General features: G+C 40.5%; 1 protein-coding gene across 5 annotated transcripts in view; it reads right to left on the bottom strand.

The window, feature by feature from the left end:
• The window catches only part of SETBP1 (SET binding protein 1), a 248,673-nt gene that overhangs the window by 56,513 nt on the left and 165,035 nt on the right, over positions 1-27,125 (bottom strand). For all 5 annotated transcript variants that reach the window (XM_069218823.1, XM_069218842.1, XM_069218812.1 and 2 more), the window contains exon 3: positions 23,398-26,827. In XM_069218823.1, the coding sequence (XP_069074924.1) occupies positions 23,398-26,827 (3,430 nt within the window). The remainder of the gene's footprint in view (positions 1-23,397; positions 26,828-27,125) is intronic.

Below are 27,125 nucleotides of genomic sequence, written 5' to 3'. Positions count from 1 at the left end.
CAACCAGTGGAGTGTTAATGATATATAATCACCATATTACTTGTAGACATTATGACAGCAGCCAGGTGGCTTGAGTAGTAACAACAATAGCAGCATAGGGGCGTTGCCTATATAAGTCTTACATTTTAAAATTTCTAAATTCCTCCTCTTCTAGAAGCACCCTATTAGAAAATCAAGGACATCATGTTTGAAAGGATGATTTTAGTCTTGAGATTACAGTGAACATGTCCAGTGTGGTGGCATGATTATTCATATAGTGCTGGTTTGCAGTGTTAAGACGAGCTTAGTGAAATAAGAGTATTTATAACGATCTGATGACCATGTTAATTCGTTTGAAATGGACCCACTGGTACAAATGCATGTCAGAAGAGCATGACGCGTTAATGGGATACCTGGATGATCTTGGCTTGACAATCCTTTGTGGAGTCATGCTAAGCTTATGCTTAAGAATCAGAGAGAATTAATCCTCCAATCCACTACAAACTAGAAAAGGACTCTCAAGGACTCTAAACATACTCAAACCTTGAGGCCAAGAGTTAAGCTGAATCCATCGTTTAGGATCTTTAACATTTCCTTATGGATATTTTATTGCCATACCACAATTCAGCCTCGTCAAACAATCATCTCAAGAGTACACAGCTGCTCTAATAAAGATAAAGCAGATGCTCACTAGCAGATGCTCACTAGAAGATGCCCATCAGAAGATGCCCACTAGAAGATGCCCACTAGAAGATGTCAGATTTGTGGACCCATGCATTATGGTAACAGCACTGTCTCACCACTAGTGTTACTTGTGTGGCTACATACTATTAGTTGTTTAAGAGAAAGATGAGATTTGTTAATTTGCTAGATTAAATATTCCGATTGGTGATGTATCACCTTTGTCACTATGTCATTCATCCCACAAAATGCTGTTCGGTGGGATATTTCACATTCATTCAGCATTGGTTACTTGTCAAAGAGATGGTCAAGTTGCAACACTGATTTCTCTCACCTCTAACTTAGATCACTATTTGCTTCTCACCAGCATGCAACCACAATTAAACTGCAGGTAGGTGCATGAGGTCATTTAAAGTGTGGTAACAACAGCCTAATAGACAGCAACGTATAAAGGCAAGTCTGCAGTACATTTCTGCAGTGATTTCTAGAATGGAATCAAGTTCAGCGATTAACAGACAAACTTCATACTGTGTTTGTTGAATAATAAAAAAAAAAAAGACTACCATACACTATCCTAAAAAGGGCCTAGTCACACAAAAAATGGAAACGAATTCCTACAAACTTTACAGATTTAGAACAAAGTTTGAAGTAAATTTCTCACTATTCAGGACTTCTCAAAGAATCCCAAGGGTATACCTTGAAATATACAGCTGTGATACACGTCATACAAAAATGTAAAATGGTGAACATTGGTATATGTTGTCCCCATTCGAAAGTGCTGCTCCCATAAAAATCAGCATTTATTTTTACCCTTGAAAGGAATAATTGCATACGTACATTGGGGAAAGAAACCTTTCTGCTGGCATATGTGGGCTTAACCTACTACTGCTTTTAGACCTAAGGCTTCTACCGATTCTACAGGGTGCCAAGTTCCCTCTGGGCTCGAACCCTGTTTGGAAAGTATCTGGTGCTAATAACTTCTCTGACTACCTTGCCAAGATATCACTACAGCCTCAACATCAACTTACAATCTGTCAATCAGAACTTATTGTGTCTCACACCTTCTACCCTCCCGCCACCCACATTTCGGCCACACCATTTAGACTCTCTGACCTTGAGATCCTAGTTGGACTCACACAGAGTTAAAGTTACCATGGAATGCCTGGTCATACAAATTGAAGGAAAAACAATGACACTCTTTGAATCTCACTGTTTTTTGTTTTTGCTATGACATCTCTTCACCACAAAAGAGCTTCTTTGTTTAAAATTCACAACTCTGACTTATGTTATTCATCATATCTACCTAGATATGTACCACCACTTACTCTATGTGAGACACCTCGGGTGAAAAGGTCATGCTGCATTTGTTAAATTAATATTAATATGAACATTTTACAACTACGTGCAGGATATGATACAAACTATAAACTATAATGGGGATGCATGTATTTAGCATATTGCTCAGTGTGATACCCGAAATCTAAAAGTGACCCTGGTCTGTGACCTTTCTGCATAAACGTATGCAATAACTTTGTTGGTCAGTGTCCACCTTATGGAGAATGGACCATAGATATCTTGCTGGCAGCCTACACACAAGCACAGCACAACACCCTTTTACTATATACTAGAAAAAAGATTAAAGGATACTAGAAAGGAAGATTAAAGGATACTAGTAATGTAGCAGTGAAATTCACCCTACAAGTTGTTGAGAGGAGAGGGGGAATTGACTTTTGTCACCTCCACTACAAGGATGCTACTTTGGAGCGTGATCCGCTGGTTCCTTTTTCACTTCATTAACTCAAAGGGTCCTTCCTATAAGCTTGCCATGTAGTTGCAATGTTCTATCTCAGTGTTCTCGTTCACCACCCTCTACCACAGAAAAAAAATAATCGAAACTTAAGTTAAAAAAAAAAAAAAAAAAATATGGTGTACAGTAATGTTCTATATTAAACACTTTGCAAGTGGGGATCATATTTAACTGCATATATAGGTATGACACAAGGAGGTTTGGAAGTACAAAAATAATTCCATCTAATAAACAAAATGTACTATACAATGTGGTTAAATCAGCTGGCACTAGGCTACTGTTGATTTGATACATAACCAGTGAAATAAGTGATTATCATGTAAATCGGTCAGAAAAGCTAAATGCAGATTACCAGAGAAGTGTAGTGTCTACTATTTCGTAACACAAGACATCGCTATCAAATTGACAGAGATGCTGCTTACATGCATTTAAATAGATTATTGATGCTAGAAATGTAGTTTTCGCCTATCGTTAAGTAGCTATGAAGTGCCGGACTACCATTATGTCTATCCAGCATAGGCCTGCCAGAATGTGGACTGATCTAGTTATTCACAGTTAATTTGGTGGTCATACAGCGGTATAATCAAAACAATACGTCTTTGATGATGATAACATTCAGATTCTGCTGAGAAAAATCCAGTCTATATTATTAATGTGAATAGAGTGGTAAAAGTGAATGCTTCAGTACGTAGCAACACTCTGGAAGGTCAATGACAGGGCAGTAGTCAGAGTGGTACTAAACAAGGCATGATTTTTTGTCATTTAATATGACAGAATTCACAAGTACAAAAGTATTTGTAAATTGACACTTCACACATATAAATGTATTTGTAAATTGAGACTGATGCAAAAGAAGAGAAGAACTATAAACTTACTAAATTCATTATCATATCCTTACAAACTGTGGACGATGTTTAAGGCATATGTGCATTACAATGCAACTATAACTAAGAAAATTCAGAACTAATGCAACATCAACCTGCAAAATCAGAGGACAATAGCTAAAAGCCTATTTCAGGATTTAACCCTCTAATAGCACCAGTTGTGAGGATATAAGTTAAGACCTATTTTGCGACCCTTCACAAAGGTATCGGAACAGGTTATAAGGAAACACCAAAATAATCACTCTACGTTTGTCCTACAGGCTGACAAAGAACGCAACATTGTGATAATGAACACTATTGATTATGATGGAGAGCCTGACAGTTAACTATCAGACATTTAGTCCTACTAAGAACCAGGCCCAAATCCAATGGTAAGGGTTTTATTAAATTTAGCTGTATGGTTGGTTCTGGTTTTCAAGACTATGATACTATCTACAAGATTCACATAGGAGCCCACTTGCCACAAAACAGACCCATTATCTTAGGCATTGACATCCCAACTGAGAGCCCTTCAGAACATGCAAACATTTTACTTAAGCTTATGGTCATAAAACTAAATTACCTTGTGCGATTGGAAATGCTAGCCATTACGATTCTGTGTACCTCTATTATTAACACTTGGGAACTAAAGGCAACACGTCTTGATAGTAGCCATGACTTAAGATATTGAACAGCTGTAGTTATTTAAAGAAAAGTGAGTTCAGCAAATGTATGATCCTACACGGGGTTCTAGAATAGCTCATTCTTATGCCTACCTATGTATGGATTGGTGAGAAGTGGATTGGATCTAGGCCTGTGCAGAAGGGCACATAATTGTCACATCTTCTACTTGAATGATGTCCATATAATTTAAAAAGAGAAGACATCGGAGAGGGCCCATATTTAGCATAATTAAACAACAACATGCAGACAATCAGGTTCACCCTGATGCACCGCAGGGACAGCAATACATTTCTAGATGTTTAGCTGTATGTGATGGGTAGACAAACTAGAGGGAAGATTTCATTGCAAAGACATTTCATGCAGTAGTGCCCACCACAAACACCAGAAGAAAGCCATACTTCTTTGGAAGAAGCTTAAGATATGAGGGAATCACAGTGAGGATGTGGACATCAAGATCAACGTTAAAGACGCAGAGACCAGATTTCTTGCTCATGTTAGGGCTAAAACTCTTGTTTATCGGCTCTATTGGCAGTGCCTGATCCGGTAAACAAGAGATACCAGGCTATGTTCCACACAGCTGTAAAAATCCCACATCTCACTATTGTGCATCCTCTACCAACATATATGCAGGAGGAAAAGAGAAAATCAGCAGTGCCATAGAATTTTTTGATGCTTCTAATTTTCATTGCGATTTTCTATTTAAACAGCGTTCATATAATTAGAACTTTAGTCGCGGAATCAGGTGCTCCTGAATAAATCATACCAGATTTATCTTATTTAGTCTTTGCAGCTGGTGAGTACACTATCCAACATTGAGCATTTCTGAGTAAATAGCAAATTACTGTGTCCTTTAAAACTAGAGTAGTTAAATTGTTCCAACTACCATCTATTTGTGTATTGAGAATATTCCATCAAAAATTTCACAAGCTTTAATGGTGAAAAATGTCCGACACATGCTCAAGCACGTAGCCCAGTAAAACTGCAGAAGTTTCGAAGAGTCTTAAATATGAAGGTTCCGTTTATGTCTGCTTGGTTAGTTATACAAATAGATTATGTTGTGCAAACATTGATGCACCGAATACAGAAAGTGTAGATTAAAAAAAACACGAGTGACTATGTATATTTGATTTGGAATTGGAGGCCTGGTTCATTAAGTTAACGTACACTTTTGAGTAAGTTCAGGTATGGTGAAAAAGCAGTAAAAATACTCAAAAGTGTAATTTACTTAAAACTGGGAAGCTCCTATTACCTTTTCATTGATGGAGACATGCGCGTTACTCTTCTAGAGTAAATTTACACCAGGAGTTTGTGAATAACAAAAAAGTGGTAAGCTTATTCAAAAATATAAGTTACTCAAAAGTGTAAGTTACCTTTGTGAATCAGGCCCAAGATGTTTTGGGTTTAGATAAAATAAACAGATACACAGGTGGCTTCCAATAAATAACACAACAAATTCACTCAAGATAGTAGACTGTCAATAATAAAACATAGACCCTGAATGGTTTATGAAGATGTTTCCAACAGTGAATCCCCACACAGTGAATAATTGTCAAAAAAGATGTGTCAGTTGTGACACGCAATGAACCACCATAGAGAAGTAAAGGATGTTGACAAAGATTGCGCAGTTGCCAAAAGAGGAAAGGCAGCATGCCCCACGCAAGCTGAAGGCTAATTAATCTTAGACAACTTGTAATAATATCTTGTTTTTATACAGCACTTCATACCATGCTATTTCTGAAAACTGTAAATAACAGGTTACTCAACTAAACAGGACTAAGTTTACCAAGTTTGAAAGGATATAACACAGAGTTGGGCTTTTCTGGGATTTAAAGGTATGAATTCATTGATCGGTTCAACAGTGAGTGCTCAGCTCATTGAGATGTCCTGCCAGCTGTTATATGAGGAAGCTCTTCACTGCCAAGATCAATGGTTTGAAAAACTGGCTATTCTTGCATGCAGGGCCGGCTTTAGCAATGATGGTACCGGGTGCAGCAATCTTTTTGGGCACTCCCCCATCCCATGATCACCTCCTCAGATTCCCTCACTACCGCCCGGCCTCATCTCTCCATTGCCCCTCTCATATATGTGATTTGTTTTAAAGCGCTTGGAAAGGCTGGCTTTACTAATCTACTTGGCTAGACACATAAAATATAGTTCACTTCTTTGCAGCAGGCTTATTAACCATCTGTGCTACTTTATGGGGAGTCAAAACTGGCACTGGACAAAAGGCTGATCTCTCCCTCTAGCAAGAACATTAATCACAAGAGTTATCTTGACATTTTAATTGCTTCCTGAAGGCTGGACGCACAAGGAACTTTTCAGCAGGTACTTTTAAAGCTCTAGTTTCGGATGTTATTGCTAAACACAGCGTCCCACCCCCACCGCCATGTCTACAGCCGGTCCGGTCGCACCACCCTAAAGCCAGCCCTGCTTGCATGGAGAGTATTTTGGAAAACAAATTGTCCCTAAGCTCTCTGCCCACTACGAATTCAAAAAACACTCAACATTTATTACCAAAACTATCTTCAGAATGCGCAGGGAAGAGAACAAGAGGGACTCTCACTAGTTTCTACCTCTGTGACTGTCATTACCATAGTCCAAATAAGGAAATATAAAACAAATGTCAACAGCAAGATAATGAATACATTCAAGGTAGCAATTTATTACAATTCTATGTCAGGGACAAAGTCAGAAAGTCCTGGTTTGAAAATGGCAACATCTACTCATATTGGTATCTTTCGATACGAATGAATTCCTGAAATGTAATTGATTCTTAAACATTCCCTGGAGAACAACTGGGGGTTTACAAGAATCACAGATTTCCAATAGTAGACAAGGTCATAGAATTTACTCATGCGACTTCCCACAAATCCACAAGTACATACCGCATAAATGTGAATTTGTACTTATGTTTTTGTTTTCCCCCAAGAAGCATCTCCCTCGCCTTCTCCTCTCTGGAAAGTCGTTTAACTCAGGAAACTTTTCGTTTGTGAATCAAGGATTGCAAACAACCTTTCAAATGTTTATGAATTATCACAAACACAGGGCCTGTGAGGGTTCACCTCAACTTGAGGGGTCTTACCTCTAGTGTGCTGGTCTGCTGGCCGCACTCCAACATGTAGTATAGTGGAAAACCCGCACTAATGATGGATTGTCCAGCACTGTAGGTTCAATTAAAATTTGATAGAGCAACTACCTTTTCTACATGTTTTAGTAATAAAAACGTGATGTAGGACGATGATAGATCACCCCGTGTTTAAGGTTCTGGTGACCAAAACGTGTGCACTTTCAAGCCGAATGATTTTCTTCAAATAAGGCAATCAAAAAGCCATTTGAGAGAGGGCTTATTATCTTCCAACTTGGGAGAGGAGTACATATACATACATATAATATATATATATATATCATAAATCCAAACTCTCCAAAGAGAAAACGCACGCTCAGGAATTCAAAAGCAGAAGTGTTTATTCAATACACAATACGTTTCGGCTGACACGCAGCCTTGATCACGTGTATGTATATATATTAGTGTGCATGGTATACGACGTCAAAGGTTGACTAAATCCCATAAGTTGCTTCAATAGCGAAATATACCTTATGACATTGTCACGCTGTACTCATTGGTATGGCTCTACTGTGATGTTTTTATTTCTCATCACAATTTCTCTCTATTTATCACCTTGTGAAAACTATTTGAGCACAAGCTCATCTAGACGCAACAGTAAATTATTCAGTACAATTGCAAAGAGTATGTTTTTTCCTCTTCTTCCTTAATTTTCTTCTGCAATTTGTTTTGCTTTCATATTGGATCAGGGACTAGTTTCCATTTGCATAAAACATTTGTATGACTAAATACTGTTCTTGCCGCATGGGACCAGTGTTTCCTATGGTCATATGTAAAAGAGCAACCCCAGTTCCACAATAGCGTCACTCAGAGCAAGCCAGTCAATGGGTGACATGGGCTGATCGATTCCCCCATGCTGTGCGCTGTGGTTTGCAGCATGAATGACACTTGAACACGTGCACGAATGAAGAGAGATGACTGAACGTCGCTGCATATGTGTATGTATTTTCATTATTTATTTTTAAAATTATTTATTTAGAAATCATGAGTCTTGTAAAAAGCTCAAGACCCTTTTAGGCCAGACTTAAAAATATAGGGAAGGCTTTACTTATGATTCCTATTCACTTGTGTGCTCATAAATGTTAAGTATTAGCACAGGCAACTAAGGGATGACTGTGGAGAAGTGAGACTAGAGGAAACATATGTGGCAAAGTGCAGGGATAAAAATAATCTGTAAACATTTGTATCCACCGATTAGTTGTATATTGCTTTCTATAGTATATAGTTTTATCGTTACAGGATGCCTGGCTAAATGGGGCCCGCAGTGTTTTAGTTTTATGCCAGAAAGTTTCAATGAGCCCTTAACGCAGCACTTTATGAGAGACCCAGATTCTATTGCTCAGAAAATGTGGAGGTTAACAGGTACAGACCAGATTGTCTTTGGCGACGTTGCTACCAATTGTCCCCTGTCCTGATGAAGACCCCCTAGTGTCTCAACTCAAGGGGTTAAACCGTTGACTTATTGGGTTTGACCTACATCATTGATTGTTGGACTTTGGTTTACAGAAAGGCGTTTTTGTTCTATAGGAGGGGACCTTTGTACATACCATAAATATTGCAGATATATAATATGTTGGTTATTACGTGTCTCACCGATTGGCAGTTACACTGTGTTGTCACCTGGAGCACCTGCATTATTCTGGCTGGCATATGAACTCATGTTCTGACACTTCATTAAAAAATACTGACTACTGGTATGGTTTTGATTTTGTTAGGTATTAATAGTTGGCCAATTGTACCCTTATTTCATTAGCTAATGAATGAATGATTCCTAGGAGAACACTGTTCTTTGATGCACATGCATGATGTGATAATGGCACTAAGCTGTTAAGAATGAAACAGACAACTGTTATGCTAATTAGACCCCAGCAAAATGTTAATTGTACAGGTGTAATTCACCTAAATCAGTGTTATGCTTGGCGGTCGCCACTAGGTAGTTATAATTAGGCACATGTTTCCATAAAAAAAGTTTTTTTTTTTTTTTTTTTTTTAACTTGCCTATGTTTTTGGTGCCGTTTGACAAATCTTCACAAAAGCTTCCAAAATTAGCAGTGATTCTTATCCTGCAGGGAAAATATGGGGGTGATCCGTCAAGCGGGGACCGTGAAAAAAAGGGTGGGGGGTTGAAAAAAGTTGCATTTCCCGTGTTAATTCCATACGGTCTTTAGACATGTCTACAGCTCGAACTTCTGGACGGATTTGCACCAAATGTGGCAGAAAGCTAGCTGTTGGTACGCAGAATGTGCTTTTGCTTATTTGGTATAAATTAGTTCTGTAGTTTTTTAGAAATGTAGGTAAATCCAAATTTGTATATCTCTTGCCAAGGCGACTTCATGTCTTTTTCACAAATAATTTGTGAATTTTCACGAATGCATGTGCGAAAAGAAGCATTTTGATTGGCTGACGGCAACCTGACTAGAGAGTTGCTGCCACCATTTTATTTCACGGGACACAGCGCCAGAAATGAAAATCCTAATTGTAAGTGGCACAGCATGTCAGGGTGAAGGTACCCTGACCCCAGGGTTGTGATATAGGTGTGTGTTAGGGGCAAATTCTGGGTTTAAAATAATTTTCCGTCACCATACACGATAGTCATGAAAATTCACACATTTTTGCGAAATATTCACGAATGTGAAAAGTTTGAAAGAAAAAACAGACTCATTCATACACTAATTAATTCACTCATACATGTACTCAGAGACTCATACGCCCACTCACACACCCACTCAGGCACTCATGCACCAACTAAGACCCACTCAGACTCACACACGCACTTTCAAACCCACTCACAGATCCACTGAGAGAGACAGCCCCTGTGGCCAAACTGCACTGCATCCGGTCAAATGCCGTGGTTGGATGGTTATAAGGGCATGGCTGCAAGGGGCCTTGCGAATCACCCCCCCCGTGCGCAGCGGGGGTTGAAATATCGTAAAATTACTTTACATAAAAAATATAGAAATTCACTGAAAAAAAAAAACAAAGGTTACTCGCACCTTCGCCACGCAGTTTTCTTATCAATAACTTTATTGCAAATGTTGCAGTGATAATAGCCATACAAAATCTCATCAATTATATAAAATGTGGAGTGATTGGCTGTGCATGGTGAAGGCGCAAGTTATAGTTACCTTAGGGCGCAACTTATAGTTAGTTGAAAGAAATCTAACTATAACTGCTGAATTTCTATGGTTTTGCACGAGTAAATTCAGAACCTAACTATAATGTCCCTGCAACCTTTTTTTTTTTTTAGGGTATATATATATATATATATATATATATATATATATATATATATATATATGGAAAATGTCACTTACCCAGTGTACATCTGTTCGTGGCTTTAGTCGCTGCAGATTCACATGCTGTGCACATCCCGCCATCTGGTGTTGGGCTCGGAGTGTTACAAGTTGTTTTTCTTCGAAGAAGTCTTTTCGAGTCACGAGATCGAGGGACTCCTCCCCTTTCGGCTCCATTGCGCATGGGCGTCAACTCCATCTTAGATTGTTTTCCCCCGCAGAGGGTGAGGTAGGAGTTGTATATGCTATTAATAGTGCCCATGCAATGGAGTGAATACGTATGTACATAATGTAGTTTAAAGTAATATATATATTTACAAATATACAGATGTTCAAGATCAATACAGGCTCCCGGGGGAGGCGGGTGGGCGCATGTGAATCTGCAGCGACTAATGCCACGAACAGATGTACACTGGGTAAGTGACATTTTCCGTTCGGTGGCATGTGTAGCTGCAGATACACATGCTGTGCATAGACTAGTAAGCAGTTATCTCCCCAAAAGCGGTGGAGTTGAAGTTGTCTGAAACAATGTTCGTAGTACTGCTTGGCCTACTGTGGCTTGCTGTGTTGTTAGCACGTCTACACAGTAGTGTTTGGTAAATGTATGAGGCGTAGACCATGTAGCTGCCTTACATATTTCTGTCATTGGAATATTTCCTAGAAAGGCCATGGTAGCACCTTTCTTTCTAGTTGAGTGTGCCTTTGGTGTAATAGGCAGTTCTCTTTTAGCTTTAAGATAACAGGTTTGAATGCACTTAACTATCCATCTAGCAATGCCTTGCTTAGAAATTGGATTTCCTGTATGAGGTTTTTGGAAAGCAATAAATAATTGTTTTGTTTTGCGAATTAGTTTTGTTCTGTCAATGTAGTACATTAACGCTCTTTTGATGTCCAATGTATGTAGTGCTCTTTCAGCTACAGAGTCTGGCTGTGGGAAGAACACTGGTAATTCTACTGTTTGATTTAAGTGGAACGGTGATATGACTTTTGGTAAAAATGTAGGATTTGTTCGTAGAACCACTTTATGCTTGTGTATCTGAATAAATGGTTCTTGTATGGTAAATGCTTGAATCTCACTTACTCTTCTTAAAGATGTGATGGCAATTAAAAATGCAACTTTCCATGTTAAGTATTGCATTTCACAAGAGTGCATGGGCTCAAAAGGTGGACCCATGAGTCGTGTTAAGACAATGTTGAGGTTCCATGAAGGAACTGGTGGTGTTCTTGGTGGTATAATTCTCTTTAGCCCTTCCATAAATGCTTTTATGACTGGTATTCTAAATAGAGAAGTTGAGTGCGTAATTTGCAGGTAAGCTGAAATTGCTGTGAGATGTATTTTAATGGAAGAAAAAGCTAGCTTTGATTTTTGCAAATGTAGTAAGTATCCTACGATGTCTTTGGCAGATGCGTGTAAGGGTTGAATTTGATTATTGTGGCAGTAATAGACAAATCTTTTCCACTTATTTGCATAGCAATGTCTAGTGGTAGGTTTCCTAGCTTGTTTTATGACCTCCATACATTCCTGTGTAAGGTCTAAATGTCCGAACTGTAGGACTTCAGGAGCCAGATTGCTAGATTCAGCGATGCTGGATTTGGGTGTCTGATCTGTTGTTTGTGTTGCGTTAACAGATCTGGTATGTTTGGTAGTTTGACATGAGGCACTACTGAGAGGTCTAGTAGTGTTGTGTACCAAGGTTGCCTTGCCCATGTCAGTGCTATTAGTATGAGTTTGAGTTTGTTTTGACTCAGCTTGTTTACTAGATATGGAGGGAGTGGGAGAGGGGGAAAAGCGTAAGCAAATATCCCTGACCAACTCATCCATAACGCATTGCCCTGAGACTGATCTTGTGGGTACCTGGATGCGAAGTTTTGGCATTTTGCGTTTTCCTTTGTTGCAAATAGATCTATTTGTGGCGTTCCCCAACTCTGGCAGTAAGTATTCAGTATTTGGGGGTGAATCTCCCATTCGTGGATCTGTTGGTGATCCCGAGAAAGATTGTCCGCTAGCTGGTTCTGAATTTCTGGAATAAATTGTGCTATTAGGCGAAGGTGGTTGTGAATCGCCCAATGCCATATTTTCTGTGCCAGGAGACACAACTGTGTTGAGTGTGTGCCTCCCTGTTTGTTTAGGTAATACATCGTTGTCATGTTGTCTGTTTTGACAAGAATGTGTTTGTAGCTTATTATGGGTTGAAATGCTTTCAGCGCTAGAAATACTGCCAATAGTTCTAAGTGATTTATGTGAAACTGTTTTTGGTGAGTGTCCCATTGTCCTTGGATGCTGTACTGATTGAGGTGTGCTCCCCACCCTATCATGGAGGCATCTGTTGTTATTACGTATTGTGGCACTGGGTCCTGGAAAGGCCGCCCTTGGTTTAAATTTATACTGTTCCACCATTGAAGCGAGGTGTATGTTTGGCGGTCTACCAACACCAGATCTCGAATTTGACCCTGTGCCTGTGACCACTGTGATGCTAGGCACTGTTGTAAGGGCCGCATGTGCAACCTTGCGTTTGGGACAATGGCTATGCATGAGGACATCATGCCTAGGAGTTTCAGCACCTTTTTGACTTGTATTTTTTGATTTGGATACATGGCCTGTATTACATTGTGAAATGCCTGAACCCTTTGTGGACTTGGAGTGGCAATCCCTTTTGCTGTGTTGATTGTCGCCCCTAAGTATTGCTGTGTTTGACACGGCAGAAGGTGTGACTTTGTGTAGTTGATTGAGAAACCTAATTTGTGTAGGGTTTCTATGACATACTTTGTGTGTTGTGAACACCTTTCTAGAGTGTTGGTTTTGATTAACCAATCGTCTAGGTACGGGAACACATGTATTTGCTGCCTTCTGATATGTGCAGCTACGACTGCTAGGCACTTTGTAAAAACTCTTGGCGCAGTTGTTATTCCGAATGGCAACACCTTGAATTGGTAATGTGTTCCTTGGAATACAAACCTTAAGTACTTTCTGTGTGAAGGATGTATCGGTATATGGAAATATGCATCCTTTAGGTCTAGTGTTGTCATGTAGTCTTGTTGTTTGAGTAGTGGGATTACGTCTTGTAATGTCACCATGTGAAAGTGATCTGATTGATGTAGGTATTTAATGTTCGGAGATCTAATATAGGTCTCAGAGTCTTGTCTTTTTTGGGTATGAGAAAGTACAGAGGGTAAACTCCTGTTCCTTTCTGGTGTTCTGGTACTAATTCTATTGCTTCTTTTAGTAGTAATGCCTGAACTTCTAGTCCTAGAAGATCTATATGTTGTTTTGACATATTGTGTGTTTTCGGTGGCACGTTTGGAGGGAATTTGAGAAATTCTATGCAATAACCATGCTGGATAATTGCCAGTACCCAAGTGTCTGTTGTTATCTCCTCCCAATGTTTGTAAAATTGTGTTAGTCTCCCCCCCACAGGTGTTATGTGTTGGGGATGTGTGACTTGGAAGTCACTGTTTGTTTTGAGGGGTTTTGGGGCTTTGGAACTTCCCTCTATTTTTTGGGAATTGTGCCCCTCTATATTGCCCCCGAAAACTTCCCCGCTGGTATTGGCTTTGATAAGTGGGCCTTGCTTGTGAGGTTGTGGCCTCTGTAGGTTGACCTCTAAACCCTCCCCTAAATGGTGTTTTGCGAAATGTGCCTCTGCTTTGTGGGGAGTAGAGTGCGCCCATGGCTTTTGCAGTATCAGTATCTTTTTTGAGTTTTTTAATAGCAGTGTCGACTTCCGGCCCAAACAACTGCTGTTCATTAAAGGGCATATTCAGCACGGCTTGTTGTATTTCCGGCTTGAATCCTGACGTACGCAACCATGCGTGTCTCCTTATTGTTATTGCAGTATTTACTGTCCTTGCAGCTGTATCTGCTGCGTCCACTGATGACCGTATCTGATTATTGGAGATACTTTGTCCTTCTTCTACCATTTGTTGTGCCCTTTTCTGGAACTCTTTGGGTAGGTGTTCTATGAAATGCTGCATTTCGTCCCAATGAGCTCTATCGTATCTTGCCAAAAGTGCTTGTGAATTGGCAATACGCCATTGGTTTGCTGCTTGTGCTGCAACTCTTTTACCCGCAGCATCGAATTTGCGACTCTCCTTGTCTGGAGGTGGTGCATCTCCCGAGGTATGAGAGTTTGCTCTCTTGCGAGCTGCCCCAACAACCACAGAATCTGGTGTTAATTGCTGCGTAATATAAACAGGGTCTGTTGGTGGTGGCTTATACTTTTTTTCCACCCTTGGAGTTATGGCTCTGCCTTTAACAGGCTCCTGAAATATTTGTTTTGAATGTTTTAGCATTCCTGGGAGCATAGGTAAGCTTTGGTATTGGCTATGAGTGGAGGAGAGTGTATTAAATAAAAAGTCATCCTCAATTGGTTCTGATGGCAAGGTGACGTTATGAAACGCAGCTGCCCTTGAGACCACCTGCGTGTAGGATGTACTGTCTTCAGGTGGCGATGGCCTTGTAGGGTAACAGTCTGGGCTGTTATCTGATACAGGAGCATCATAAAGGTCCCATGCATCAGGATCATCTTGACTCATTGCAGTATGAGTCGGAGATTGCATCAGTGGTGGAGTGGCTACCGGTGATATGTGCATTGATGGTGGTGGAGATGGTGGTGGAGTGGTTTGTCTTGCCACCTTTGCCTGTGGCTGCTTGTCCTTTTCTTGAAAGGCAAGTCTTCTTTTCATCTTAATTGGGGGAAGAGTGCTTATCTTCCCTGTGTCTTTTTGAATGTGGAGCCTTCTTTGAGTGTAGTCTGGCTCAACAGATTGAAGTTCCTCTCCGAACTTATGTCCTTGCATCTGGGAGGACAATCCCTGTTTCTCTGTGTAGAAACCCGTTTTCGGTTCCGATGCTGGATGTTTCGGAATCGAAATCTTTTCGGTGGCCTTTTTGGGCTCCGAGGCAACCTTCTTTATTTTCGGCGTCGTCGTTTCTCGGTGCCGAACCATTTCGGTGCCACTGTCTCGGTGCCGAATCTGTTCGGGGCTGGTGTCTCGGGCCCGAGATTGCTGTGTGGCGGTATCTCGACCGGAGTCGGATGACTTCGCCACATGCATGCCCTTTTTCGGTGCCGATGATCGGTCACCTATCTTTTGGGTTAAGCCATGGCCTGTTGGCGGTGGCGTCCCCTGGGCTTTTGTCTTCTCGTGAGTTTTATGTTTCGATCTCTTACTCACGGTTTTCGGCGTTTCTTCGGGATCGAGCTCATCCGAGTCCGATTCATGGATGGAGAAGCTTTCTTCTTCCTCCTCGAAACGCCCTTGTCCTGTCGGCGCCGACGCCATCTGCAGTCTTCTTGCTCTTCGGTCTCTTAATGTCTTCTTCGACCGAAACGCTCGACAGGCTTCACAGGTATCCTCCTTGTGCTCTGGAGACAGACACAAGTTACAGACCAGATGCTGATCTGTATATGGATACTTGTTATGGCATTTTGGGCAGAAGCGGAATGCGGTCCGTTCCATCAGCCTTGAAGAGACACGTGGCCGGGCCGACCAGGCCCCGACGGGGGGAATCGAAAAAACCCCAAAGGGCCACCTGAGCTCTTCAAAAGTCAGTGTTGATCTGTTATAACTAACCCGATACCGAACGCAAACAATACCGACGATTTTTCCGAGATTCTAACTAACTTTCCGACCTGAAACACGGAGCGAAAAGGAACACATCCGAACCCGATGGCGGAAAAAAAAAATCTAAGATGGAGTCGACGCCCATGCGCAATGGAGCCGAAAGGGGAGGAGTCCCTCGATCTCGTGACTCGAAAAGACTTCTTCGAAGAAAAACAACTTGTAACACTCCGAGCCCAACACCAGATGGCGGGATGTGCATAGCATGTGTATCTGCAGCTACACATGCCACCGAACATATATATACACACACACACACAAATAATTTGGAAGGGGTGTTCTCTCTTCTTTTTTTTGCTTAGTTTATGCGTCACTCTAAGCCTGAAAGGGTATTGTTTTGACTTATACTGGGTGCTCCCTTGTGTCTGGACAAAGCTAAACCTCTGAAGAGCGCTATAATGGTAGCAAAACATGTGTCAGGGTTGCCTTTGCTCATTCCAGGTTGGCGCGGATGGTGTATTACGAGCCAAAGCTGTAATACTGTGCCTGGAGTGGTGAAAGGCTTTTGTCATTTTACAGCTGGGTGTGGATGACACTGTGCTAATCCTATGCATAAAGACTGTGCTGTATAAATGGCAAAATACTTTGTCCCTTGCTAGCTCTGTGTGAATAGTGTTGCTGGCATTGCAGGGTGCTCTATACTGGAGCTGCTCTCCACCTAAACTTAAGAACTATCCAGAGTTGTGAGTGTATATGCACAACATAGTGTTCTTGTTAATACAGAGACAGATTTAACTCCACTATACTGTTCTCACAAATATATCAGTCTCTTAATACATTAGTAGTGAAGGATGAAGAACATTGAGTAACACCAGTTGACATTTTTAAGTGTAATGTAAGTGTAGAGTTCACTGAAGTTACTATTTTCTTATTTATTGGTTACTTTTTTATCAGCATGCCTATTCCAACAAAATGGAAATGTTTTAGGTTCCCTGTCCACAGAGCATGTGATGGCTTTAATGCAAGCCTTTACCAGTGACCCAATGAATGGTCAAATGTTATCACGAGTAAGAAAGGCAAAGAAACAACCACACAGTAAACCGGCAATCAGTCTATGCCGCCAGTTTAATTTTCTTTGCTATTTTCTCAAAGCAAAATCACTACCTAGCAAACTCATTGAAACATCCCTCGGGCAAAAACGTTGGCATCTGTAGAGATCAGAAAACATGTGACAACCAATTATGTTAACTATGACATTCTTTAGGACTGCCATCCTCGTGTGAGAGTCTGCAGTTTAAAATGAATTTAGGAGTATTCTTATGCACATATGGGGAGGCACTATTCACTACTTGTGGAAAATTGAATTGGCTCTGGAAGCCCATGTACAAAGGATTTGAGGACTTGCACACACTAATGTCAAACTTAGTCACTATGTAGGTGGGTATCATAATGCATGTAGAGAGTTACATTTTAAAATAACTTTAAGAGACCAATGATTCCAAGTCAATAATGAACAAGGTGAAGTCAATTTTTTATTTCGTAGGAAAAGAACAATTCTTTAAAAATGGTCACAAAATGCTGCTTCCAAGAAGCACAGAAACGCTTCAATTGCCAAAATCAAAATGAGTAAGACACTAATACGTCTAAAATGGATCAGGTTCAAATTTGTAGAAGTTAAGAAAACAATAAAAGGAAGGGTTTGCAACCAAAAAAAGTCAATGTATTGACGCCAAAAGAACAAACACCATCTGCCCACTGAGAACTCCCTGTTCTTGTGAACAGTAGCACAGTGTCCTGTTGATGTTTTCAATTAATAATGAAGTCAGGTCTGGAGATTTTGCAGTGTTGGCGCGCTCTTTCTAGTATGATCAAAAAGCAAGGTAATTAACCATTCACCAGCATCTTCAAAATAAAAATATACCCTATCCTTACTGTATTGGGCGCACACACACAATTACATTTAAAGCAACTAAATTGGAGATGATTAATGTTATAATTTTTAATCTTATAACATTTTCCAAGAATGAAGGGCTTAACTTCTCCAAATTTCTCACAATAAGGATTAAAACAAGAATCGAAATCATTTGCCCAATTTCCTGGTGAATCGATTGTGGTTCCTATCATGTTCTCCCTTGGATCAGTAAAGCATACTCGCACAAGGGAGTGGGTGAAGTCTGCTGCAAGGAGATAATATTCTTGGGTTCTTTTGGAACCCAAGACTGGTTCAGCCTTTGCTCTAGTGGACACAACTTCCTTAGTACTGCTGGCTGACTGTGGAGTCCCTTTAGATATTATTTTATATATTCCCATTTGCATTAAACAGTGCCCCCTACAGTGTGCAGGTGCAGTATCATGAGGATATATTGCGTTCTTTTACTCTCATCACAATGCTCAGAACCCAAGAGGTCATATCTACAAAAGGTTGCATCCATTCTCTATGAAGGTACATTAACTGCTCATTCACAGCTGCTGGCAAATTCATAGGAGTCATCAATCTAAACGTGTTAATCTGAAGAGGCATGGGATTGCGGATCCTGGTCATGGCTGCCGGAACATGAGGTTTTTCCCATGTTCCATGAGACATGCAATATGACACCACCTACCCACAGGATCATCTCTATTTCTTCAAGTTGTAGGGCCTGGTTGGCCATACCTCTACAGTGACCAGATACACCTGTTACTCAGGCCACAAGTTCCTTTATTGTTTGATCATTAGTCATGAACATTGTGTTCGGGAGAGTCCAAGTATAGCTTCTTTGCAGATTGGCATAATTGCACTTCTATTAAGATGAGGAGATAGGATGAGAACACAGTTTATTTTACCAAATGTGCTGAGGATGTTAAAAATCAGAACACACCCTTTTATAACTCGATGCCATCTAGTTGCTGATGAGCCAAGTTGACATGTTTTTCATTGGTTTCCCTGCTCCCTACTTTTGTGCAGGTCATAAGCTGGACAATAACATTAAATATATTCGCTAAGTTAGGTGTTGAAGCTCCAAAGTTGAAACTCCATATTAATAGTTTGTTAAATATGTAAATGCATTGATGGAAAATTAGTGCAAGAGTAATAACCTTTTTGAGACATTTCCACTGTGGTCATACATTTTTATCTTTGCTATTTGCTACCTAGAAAGGGTCAAGGTACGCCACATTGTTTAGAAAGGGCATTTCAATTCTAATTAGTAGTGTCAACCTAAAAAACAAAGCTATGGGTCCATTCACACGCTTCATTTTGTGGTATATTTTGTAGTGCAAGACAGCTGTGTTTTTGCATTTTGAAACTGAACATACATGTTCATCTGAATATTATCAATATAAACATAGCGAGTGGAAAGAAGGTGGAAGGGAATCTCTCCAGAGTTACACCTCCAAAATCGGCCTATTGCATGTTTCCATTCACAGTGAAACATCAACTAGGAGGAAACCGGTATTAGGTTGCTTGTGTTTTGGTTCAGAGAGGACCTGGCTTGGCAGCTCAGGCCGGATTTTTCTTATTGTACCAGGATCAAGGCCAATTTGCATATGGTTCAGCCTTGACTCTGGTTCGCATGCATCCCAACTATCACTTTTTTGTATACTCCAATCATATGAAGACTGGATATACTCCTAGGTTTATCATCTGGCTCCAAGCACAGGCATGTGGATGAACTGGTGGTAGCAGCTGCTACTTGCGTGTAACTACCCCCAGTACTAGCTAATGGTTTGGCAAGCAGTTATCCATTTAACGTCAGTGGGGCTCCAAAGAATGAGCAATGTAATTTCCAATAACCCGAACAATTTTGTAAATCCACATCCACGAGCACAAAAGGATTCAGATATTTTTTATTTCAGCTTGAGGGAGCTGATTAAGATCTGGTACGGGGGATATATCTGACAGCCATCATTACTCTTGAGTGACAGATCTTTGCTTAAATTCGCTGCACTGTGCAGCACGTAGAAAAATACTCCTATTTTTTCATTCTTGAGATTTTTATTTTTTTATCTTCTGCTGAAAGATAAATCAAATGAAGACATTGTGACTTCATAATGTGCCAGGAAACTGAAGCAATATTGACGTCTGATGAGCATCAACCTAAAGAAGACACTGAAGTTAATCAACTAGTCAGCATCTATTATGATATGAATCAATATACAAACTACACGGAGCTAGGTATTTGCTGAACCATTATTACCCTAATTACTACTAGTGTAGCTGAAGATGGTATACTTATACCAATGAAACACAAGGGATATGAAAACAATAATAGTCAATAAAGAGCACTTGTTAGCAGCACCTTGTCACATCAAGAAATAACTCTGCAAAATGAACACTTAGCAAGAACAAATACCACCTGCGCAGCTCGGCCTGGCAGTGTGAAGGACTGTTAGAGTGCACAATAGCTCTGCAACACAACATTCCCATAACATGGAAACACATGGAAAGCAGTATATGTAGACAAAATAAATGCTTGGGAATTGAGATGGCTCTTGATGAAATTAATGTCAGATAAGACCTGGGGCCTCATTTCGAGTTTGGCGGAAGGAAAACTCTACCCGTCAAACTCCTGACAGTGTGGCCGCTGCCTACGCGGCGACCTCCCTGCCAGAGTCAATAAGAATTTACCGTTAGGTCAGCGGGTGGAAACCTAAGTTTCCACCTGCTGGCCTAGGAGGAAACAGGATACAGCATTGTCTCCGGCTCGTAATCAAACCGGTAGCAATGCTGTAGCCAGCAGGGTGCACAAGCACCCCGCACATGTTCACTGTCTGCAAAGCAGGCAGTTTGCAGGCAGTGAACATTGCGTCTGTGCTGGGCAAGGGGGCCAAGTGCATGGGCAGTGGAGGCCCCCCCACCCATAGCTCCCTGCACCTGTTCTCCACCAGCCTTTTCATGGCGGTGTGACCGCCATGAAAAGGCTGGAGGAGAACAAAGTTGTAATCCCCAGGGCAGCATTGCCCAGGCGGATTAGGATCTCTGCCGCTGCCAAAATGCCAGGATCCAAGATCCTGGCGGAGCAGGCAGTTCCTTCGCGGTCAGACCGCCAGGGTTGTTATGTAGCAGAGCCACACCCGTAATGACACCCCTAGTCTGAAGTTGCAGTACCTTGCACTCTCTGCATGTAAAGATAGGTGTCTCTTAGAATGAACCTGATCTGGATGACAGATTCTTGGAGTTTTACTCCATTCACTCAGGTTTTTGAGTTAAAATATGATGTTTCATTAAGTAGTGATATCTTCTCTAGCAAAACTAAACCTACAACTAAATAATGTCCATCATCACAAGTATATTTTAGAAGTAACAGATATTCTACCCAGTGACAATTACCACTCAGAGATATGGCTGTAGCTAGTGTATTCTTTACAGCACAGCTTAGGCAGTAGTTCTTTACAAAGCAACATTTTCAAACTAGTTGTCTCTTAGAATAAAGCTCATCTAGACGACAGACCCTTGGAGTTTTACTGCATTCACTCAGCTACCAATATCTGCAATGCAACTGCTACCAACAAATATAATCTCTGAATAATCTGGTATCTCTGTAAAATCCTCACTTAACAAAATACAATTTATTTTTGGGTGTTGGGTGCTTCCATTAATGCTGTTTACATGACAAACTTTGTAAACTATGTATGTTTATGCTACAAGGATGGACATGCTCTGAATCACATTTGTGCTTTAAAAACAAAAAACAAAAAAAACAAAAACAAGAGAAATGTCCTCCGAGAGCATGAGCAGAGTATACTCTTTACTCATGTACAGTATAGAATTCACAGTAAAAGGGGAGGCAGTCTCTGAATATAGCTCCACTCTGTGTGTCTTGTGGTGCTGAGCACATTGTCTCTTTTAAAGGATGGGGGTATTCCTAGTATTTTTGCCTTCAGCAGCCTCATCGGGCAGAACTAAACAATACTTAAAATACTTGGACATTTTTTAAAAAATCTTTCCCCAAAATATTGCAAAACTAATGTTAAATTAGTAAATATACACTCTGGATTATTTTGGGTAAGGTTGCATTTTCCCCAGATATTCTATAACTAGAGCTAGCATAGTAAAATTGCCCCCATCCCGCCCCCCCCCCCAATGTCCACCAAGCCCACTGCTGTCCTGAAGGCCCAAGCACTGAAGGCAGCGCTTGGGAATCAATGTAACGGGACTAAGTCACAATTTAGGGGTTGTGATTCCTTGTTAAAACTTCCTTTTGCATGGCTGTAGAATGACTGCCTTGGATATTAATGTGTATAAACTGAAGAATAGTTTATACATTGTTATATTTGCATCCAACTTGTCTTTCTAGCACCTTTCGCAAGCTTAGAAAGTAATTTACAATTATCTAAACTTCATGAAGCCTCATTAGTTCAACAAGCATTTGAAAAACGTTAACTGTCATTCCTACTTTGCAGCAATATGACATGTTCCCCAAATTAAAGCATACATTGGTAAATGTCTCCACTTAAGTGGCAACATATGATAGCTGTAATCATGATTCTTCTGCAGAAACCAATTTTGCTTAACAAAATAGAATTATTTTGTTTGTACAGCTAATCAGTTGCACTGAGTGCTTAATTTGAAGCGGTGGGTGTAGGTGGGGCCCATAAGCAGTCATTTTCGGAGACCAGCACTTAGTTTCCTCATGAAAAGTCTATTAAGAGCAAGAGAGAGAAAAAACAAAAGGAAGAGAAAAAGACGGAAAAACAGTGACAAAGGGAAAAAGGGCGAAAGCAAGGACAAAAAAGACCCCCACTAGAATTAAATAAAAGGGTGGGGGGACTGTACTTAGGTGGAAGAAAGAGACAGGAGGGGTAATCATGACTATAAACCCTTGGTATTCAGCAAACCTGCCATATGTCAGCACCAGCTATGGGTAACGACACATATTATTTTAGAAATTAACCACTAGTTGTACTTCTATAGTGGGTTATACTATAGTGGATCCAATAACATTCAACATGTGAAGAATTATCTAGGTGCGGAACATTAACAAGCTTCTTTCGTCATTTCAATACATGTTACTTCCCCTTGCTCCATTCTCCATCTACAAACCTTATTTATTCTGTCATTTTAAGACGTGTGGTTGAACTTTGCACCTTTTGGCCAACTTTTTCTGGACTGTCAGGAAATATGATCCAAGACACTGGGCCCAATACTCAATCACATCTTACGGATTATCCCAGACATTTTTAGTAAGAGTAATTTAGGATCCATTCTATATGGTAGTATTTAGCAAGTACTTTTATGCAAAAAGTGATGAGACTGTATTCAGAAAGGTATGCTTACATATCTCAGGATTTTTTTACTTATGGCTCTGTAGATGCAATGGACGTTTGGAAAAATTAGCAATCTGTCCTGAATTCCTGCAAAATTACAGTTCCAAATGTTTGTTGAAAATGGCACTACTTTGAACACAATATAAATGTAAATCTTACCTGAAGATGCTACAGACTCAAAAGTACTTCTGTCCTTCCTAAGCATATTGAAGGCCTGTATGTCCTTTTCTCTGTAAGATCCAAAACCTTCAAAGTTCCTTCTTTTATTTGCACTTCCATCACTGTCCCTTTTATCGTGCTGAGAATGCATATCCCTAAACCTGTCCAAAGAGTCTAACCTATTTAAGCCCTCAAGGCTTCCAGAGTACCTCCGTGAACATGAATCAACAGGTTCTATGTTGGAGTCAGTTCTGTTTTTGGGTTGAGACCAGTGTTGAGAATCAGAAAGTGATAATGAGGACAGCGTACTCTCCTCAAAACCGGTCCTCCCAACTTTGTGTCCAGTACCAAAATGCTGGTGCTTCTGCTTTTCCTTGTTTTTACTTTTGTCATGCACCAAGGACATATCTTTGTCTGAGCCAATCACAGAACTGGAAAAGCCTGAAGACTTGCCAGAAAACAAGCCACCAAAGTCTTCATGTGTTCCAAAAGTCCGATCATCCTTATGCTTGTGCTTATGTTTGTGTTTTCGTTTGTGAAGCCGTCCACTCGCAAGGCCACCGATTCCAGCCTTAGGAGTGGGTAAAGAGGACTGCATATCCCCTAAGCCCATTCCCATGGGGGATTGAAGATGCACCCCATGCTTTGTTTTATGCTTGGCAGTTGTTGGTACCTTCATATGTGGATTTGCATGAAACTGTGGTGGCGGTACAGTTGGTCTCATAAATGGAGAAGATGCTCCGAGGGTGTGAGACAAGTACAACGGAGCAGGATACTGGCCATAATAACCATAGTTCATCATAGGCATTGATGTGTAAGGCATTCCATAGGGTGCATAGTAACTCCCACCGGGAATAGGGTACCCAAACCCTTGTAGAAAAGGCACCTTTGTCATGGTGTCATTGGTTTTGGCAGGCCTACCACGCTTTTTCTTTGACTTTGTGTCAGAAGTCCGACGAAGATAGAGCAAGGGGTCATACTGAATATATGGCATTGGGTAATAGTGATCAAAATTAACTCTAAAAATGCTGGGGTATGGATTCTCATGGTAAAAAGAATAGCTTCTGTGGGAAATTCTGAAGACTTGAAACTTGGTAATAAGCTCTTCAAGATCATCAAGAAACTGGAGATCATCTCTGTTCTGCAGGCTTTTCCTTCTTCTCTTGTGCTTTGGCTTTTTGCTACTCTCATGAGAGAGAAAGTTATCAACAAGCAGATGCTTCTGCCGGTGACCATGTTTACTCTTAGTGCTGGTGTCAGGTGTTAAGGTCTCTGGATTGTCCAGGGAACAGAAATCAAAAGAATATCTTCTGCGTGAGTCCGAACTCTTTTCTGCTTGGTCAGAGATGCTATTGTTATCTGTTCCAATTCCACTATCACTGGGTATGGTTTCTTCACTATGAGACTCACTCACTGGTGACAGTGTGACCTCCTTTAGAGAGCCTATCTCACACAGATGTGATGGGGAATTGGCCAGTAATCTTGGTGGAGACAACTTCCATGTACTACTATGTAGTCCTTTATGAGTTTTTGTAGGGAAAGCACTGATTGGCTGAAGATTTGGCATAGTTTTTAACTCAGAAAAATTTGCATCTGTGCTAGCAGGACTCATGGTACAACTAGATCCCACTAATGGATTAGTAAAAGAATTTATCATTGCTGGTGAAGATGCCGCAAAGGACTGTAAGTTTGAAGGCACTGCTGGAATTTCTGGCTGGTTAGAAACAGGCCTTGACTGCTTGATGGCTGTCTTGGGTTCTTCTGCTTGGGGTAGTCGTTCTGCTCTTGGCTTGCGCCCCCGCTTTTTACCAATGTAGATTGTTCCCCTCTTACTGACATTGATCTGCTTGCCTATTCTAGATTCAATTGATGTGGGCACAGTAGTTGCTGCATGTGTTTGCGGCTGTGATTTGGATTTCAAGGCTAAATGGTTAGAGCAGGATAGAATTTGGTTTAAAATGTTTTTTCTCTTTAAGGTCTTCATCTTGTTTATTGTTTTAATGGTCTTCTTGTCTAACATACCAAGTTTGCCAACTTGCCTGTGAATTTTCGAGTCACTCATTGATTGATCTTCCAAGGATGACAACTGAACTAATTCTGCAATACTCCTTCTCCCTTTCTTCTTTTTAGGGCCCAGGAACTCTCGATTGATTGGACTCACTGGACTGGTGGCAGTCCCTTCATGAATGGTTTCAACAGTGAGCAGTGGCTGTTTCTTTGGTCGTCCCCTTTTTTTCTTAACTGGCGTAATCACTGTAAGACTAGCTTTATTGGTATAAAGTGGGCTGGATGGTGTTATGGGATAGGCTGAAGGAGGGTCCACCACTGTGGTGATAGAGCTTTCACGGAGTGTGCTGGTGTCTTTGGACTTGCTGTAAGTCCACCTCCTTTTCTCTGCCAGTTTAGGATGTTGTAATTTAGGTGCCTGAGCCAGCGGAGACAGATACGTTGATGGTGGGGAAGATATGAGAGATGCTGATTTACATAGCCTTGCAACATTATTCAAAAAGGATTTATTTGCACTCCCAAAACTTTCAAATGCTTTTGATTGTGGTGTGATCTCAATCCCTTTACTTTGTTTTATGATTCTGGAGTCTTTTTTTATTTCTTCAAGATATGAAAGAGTCCTGTTACCAGATTCAATGTTAACAAGTGGTGAAGAAGAACGGAAATCCCCCTGATTATTTGTGTAACCGTTCACCTTTGAAAACTGACGTTTTTTTCTTTTATGGCTCAGTGGATCTTCTGCTTGTTTTTTTGCTGGGATTGTAGTACTTTCATTATTTAGGCCACTTCCTAAACTGTTGATGGAGTTTACACTTGATCTAGCAGGTGATGTCTGTTGTACTTTATCTGGTAGTAAGCAATCTTTTTTACCATCTGGATTGTCATGGGATTTTGGTTCAAATAATTTTTGGGAGTGATTGACCCGCTCCAATTCTGGATTTGTGTCCTTTATGCTAGATTTACGCTTTAAATTTACAGAATTCTTGTCCTGAAGATCCAGCTGTCCTGTTCCTCCTGCAGGGCAATCTACAGATACAACTCCAGTGCACTTAGTCGGATTACTAGGATGTGCTGGTGAGATATTATTTGCGGGTGGAGCTGCACTACATGTTGTAATCTCCTTACTGTGACTGGAAAGCTGTCGCCAGGGGCTTCCCGCGCCTGCCTGTTTTGCTTGTATCTTGGCAAATGAACCCGATGATTCTGTAGTGGGACTTTTAATGTTGCCAACTGATTTCAGTTGAGATTCTGTATTAACAAATGCACTTTGGACAGACGATCCAGAGTCTGATTTTGCTGACCGGTCAATATGGTGCTGGCTGTTTTTTTGCTGGTGCTTTGGTTTTAAGGTGTCACTGGTGATGTCTTGCTGAAGACCAGGAATAAAGGGCTGAGCTGCTTGCTTTTGTGGCCTTTCATAAACCTGTAAATAATGAAAGGGATTTTTAGATCAATATAGGGTTCTTTATTTGTATATGTTAATTAAAAACAATATAAATCAGCAAAACAAAATGTCATTTTATAAACAGCATACAGGTAGAAATCAACAAAGATCATCAATATAAGACTTTTCAACCTAGTTTAAAAAATAATTTTATTTTCATACCAATTTACGGAGACATCTATAAACCTAATGTAACATCACATTGCAAGAAGATTTAATATCAACGATGGTACAGAAAAACAACTTGTTTCCCCAGAGGGACTTTTAAAAACTCAGT

This window comes from Pleurodeles waltl, chromosome 1_1 (assembly GCF_031143425.1).
Source record: "Pleurodeles waltl isolate 20211129_DDA chromosome 1_1, aPleWal1.hap1.20221129, whole genome shotgun sequence".
NCBI classification, from domain to species: Eukaryota; Metazoa; Chordata; class Amphibia; order Caudata; family Salamandridae; genus Pleurodeles; species Pleurodeles waltl.
Note: the sequence above shows the minus strand (reverse complement) of the source record. Positions and strands in the feature narration are given on the sequence as shown.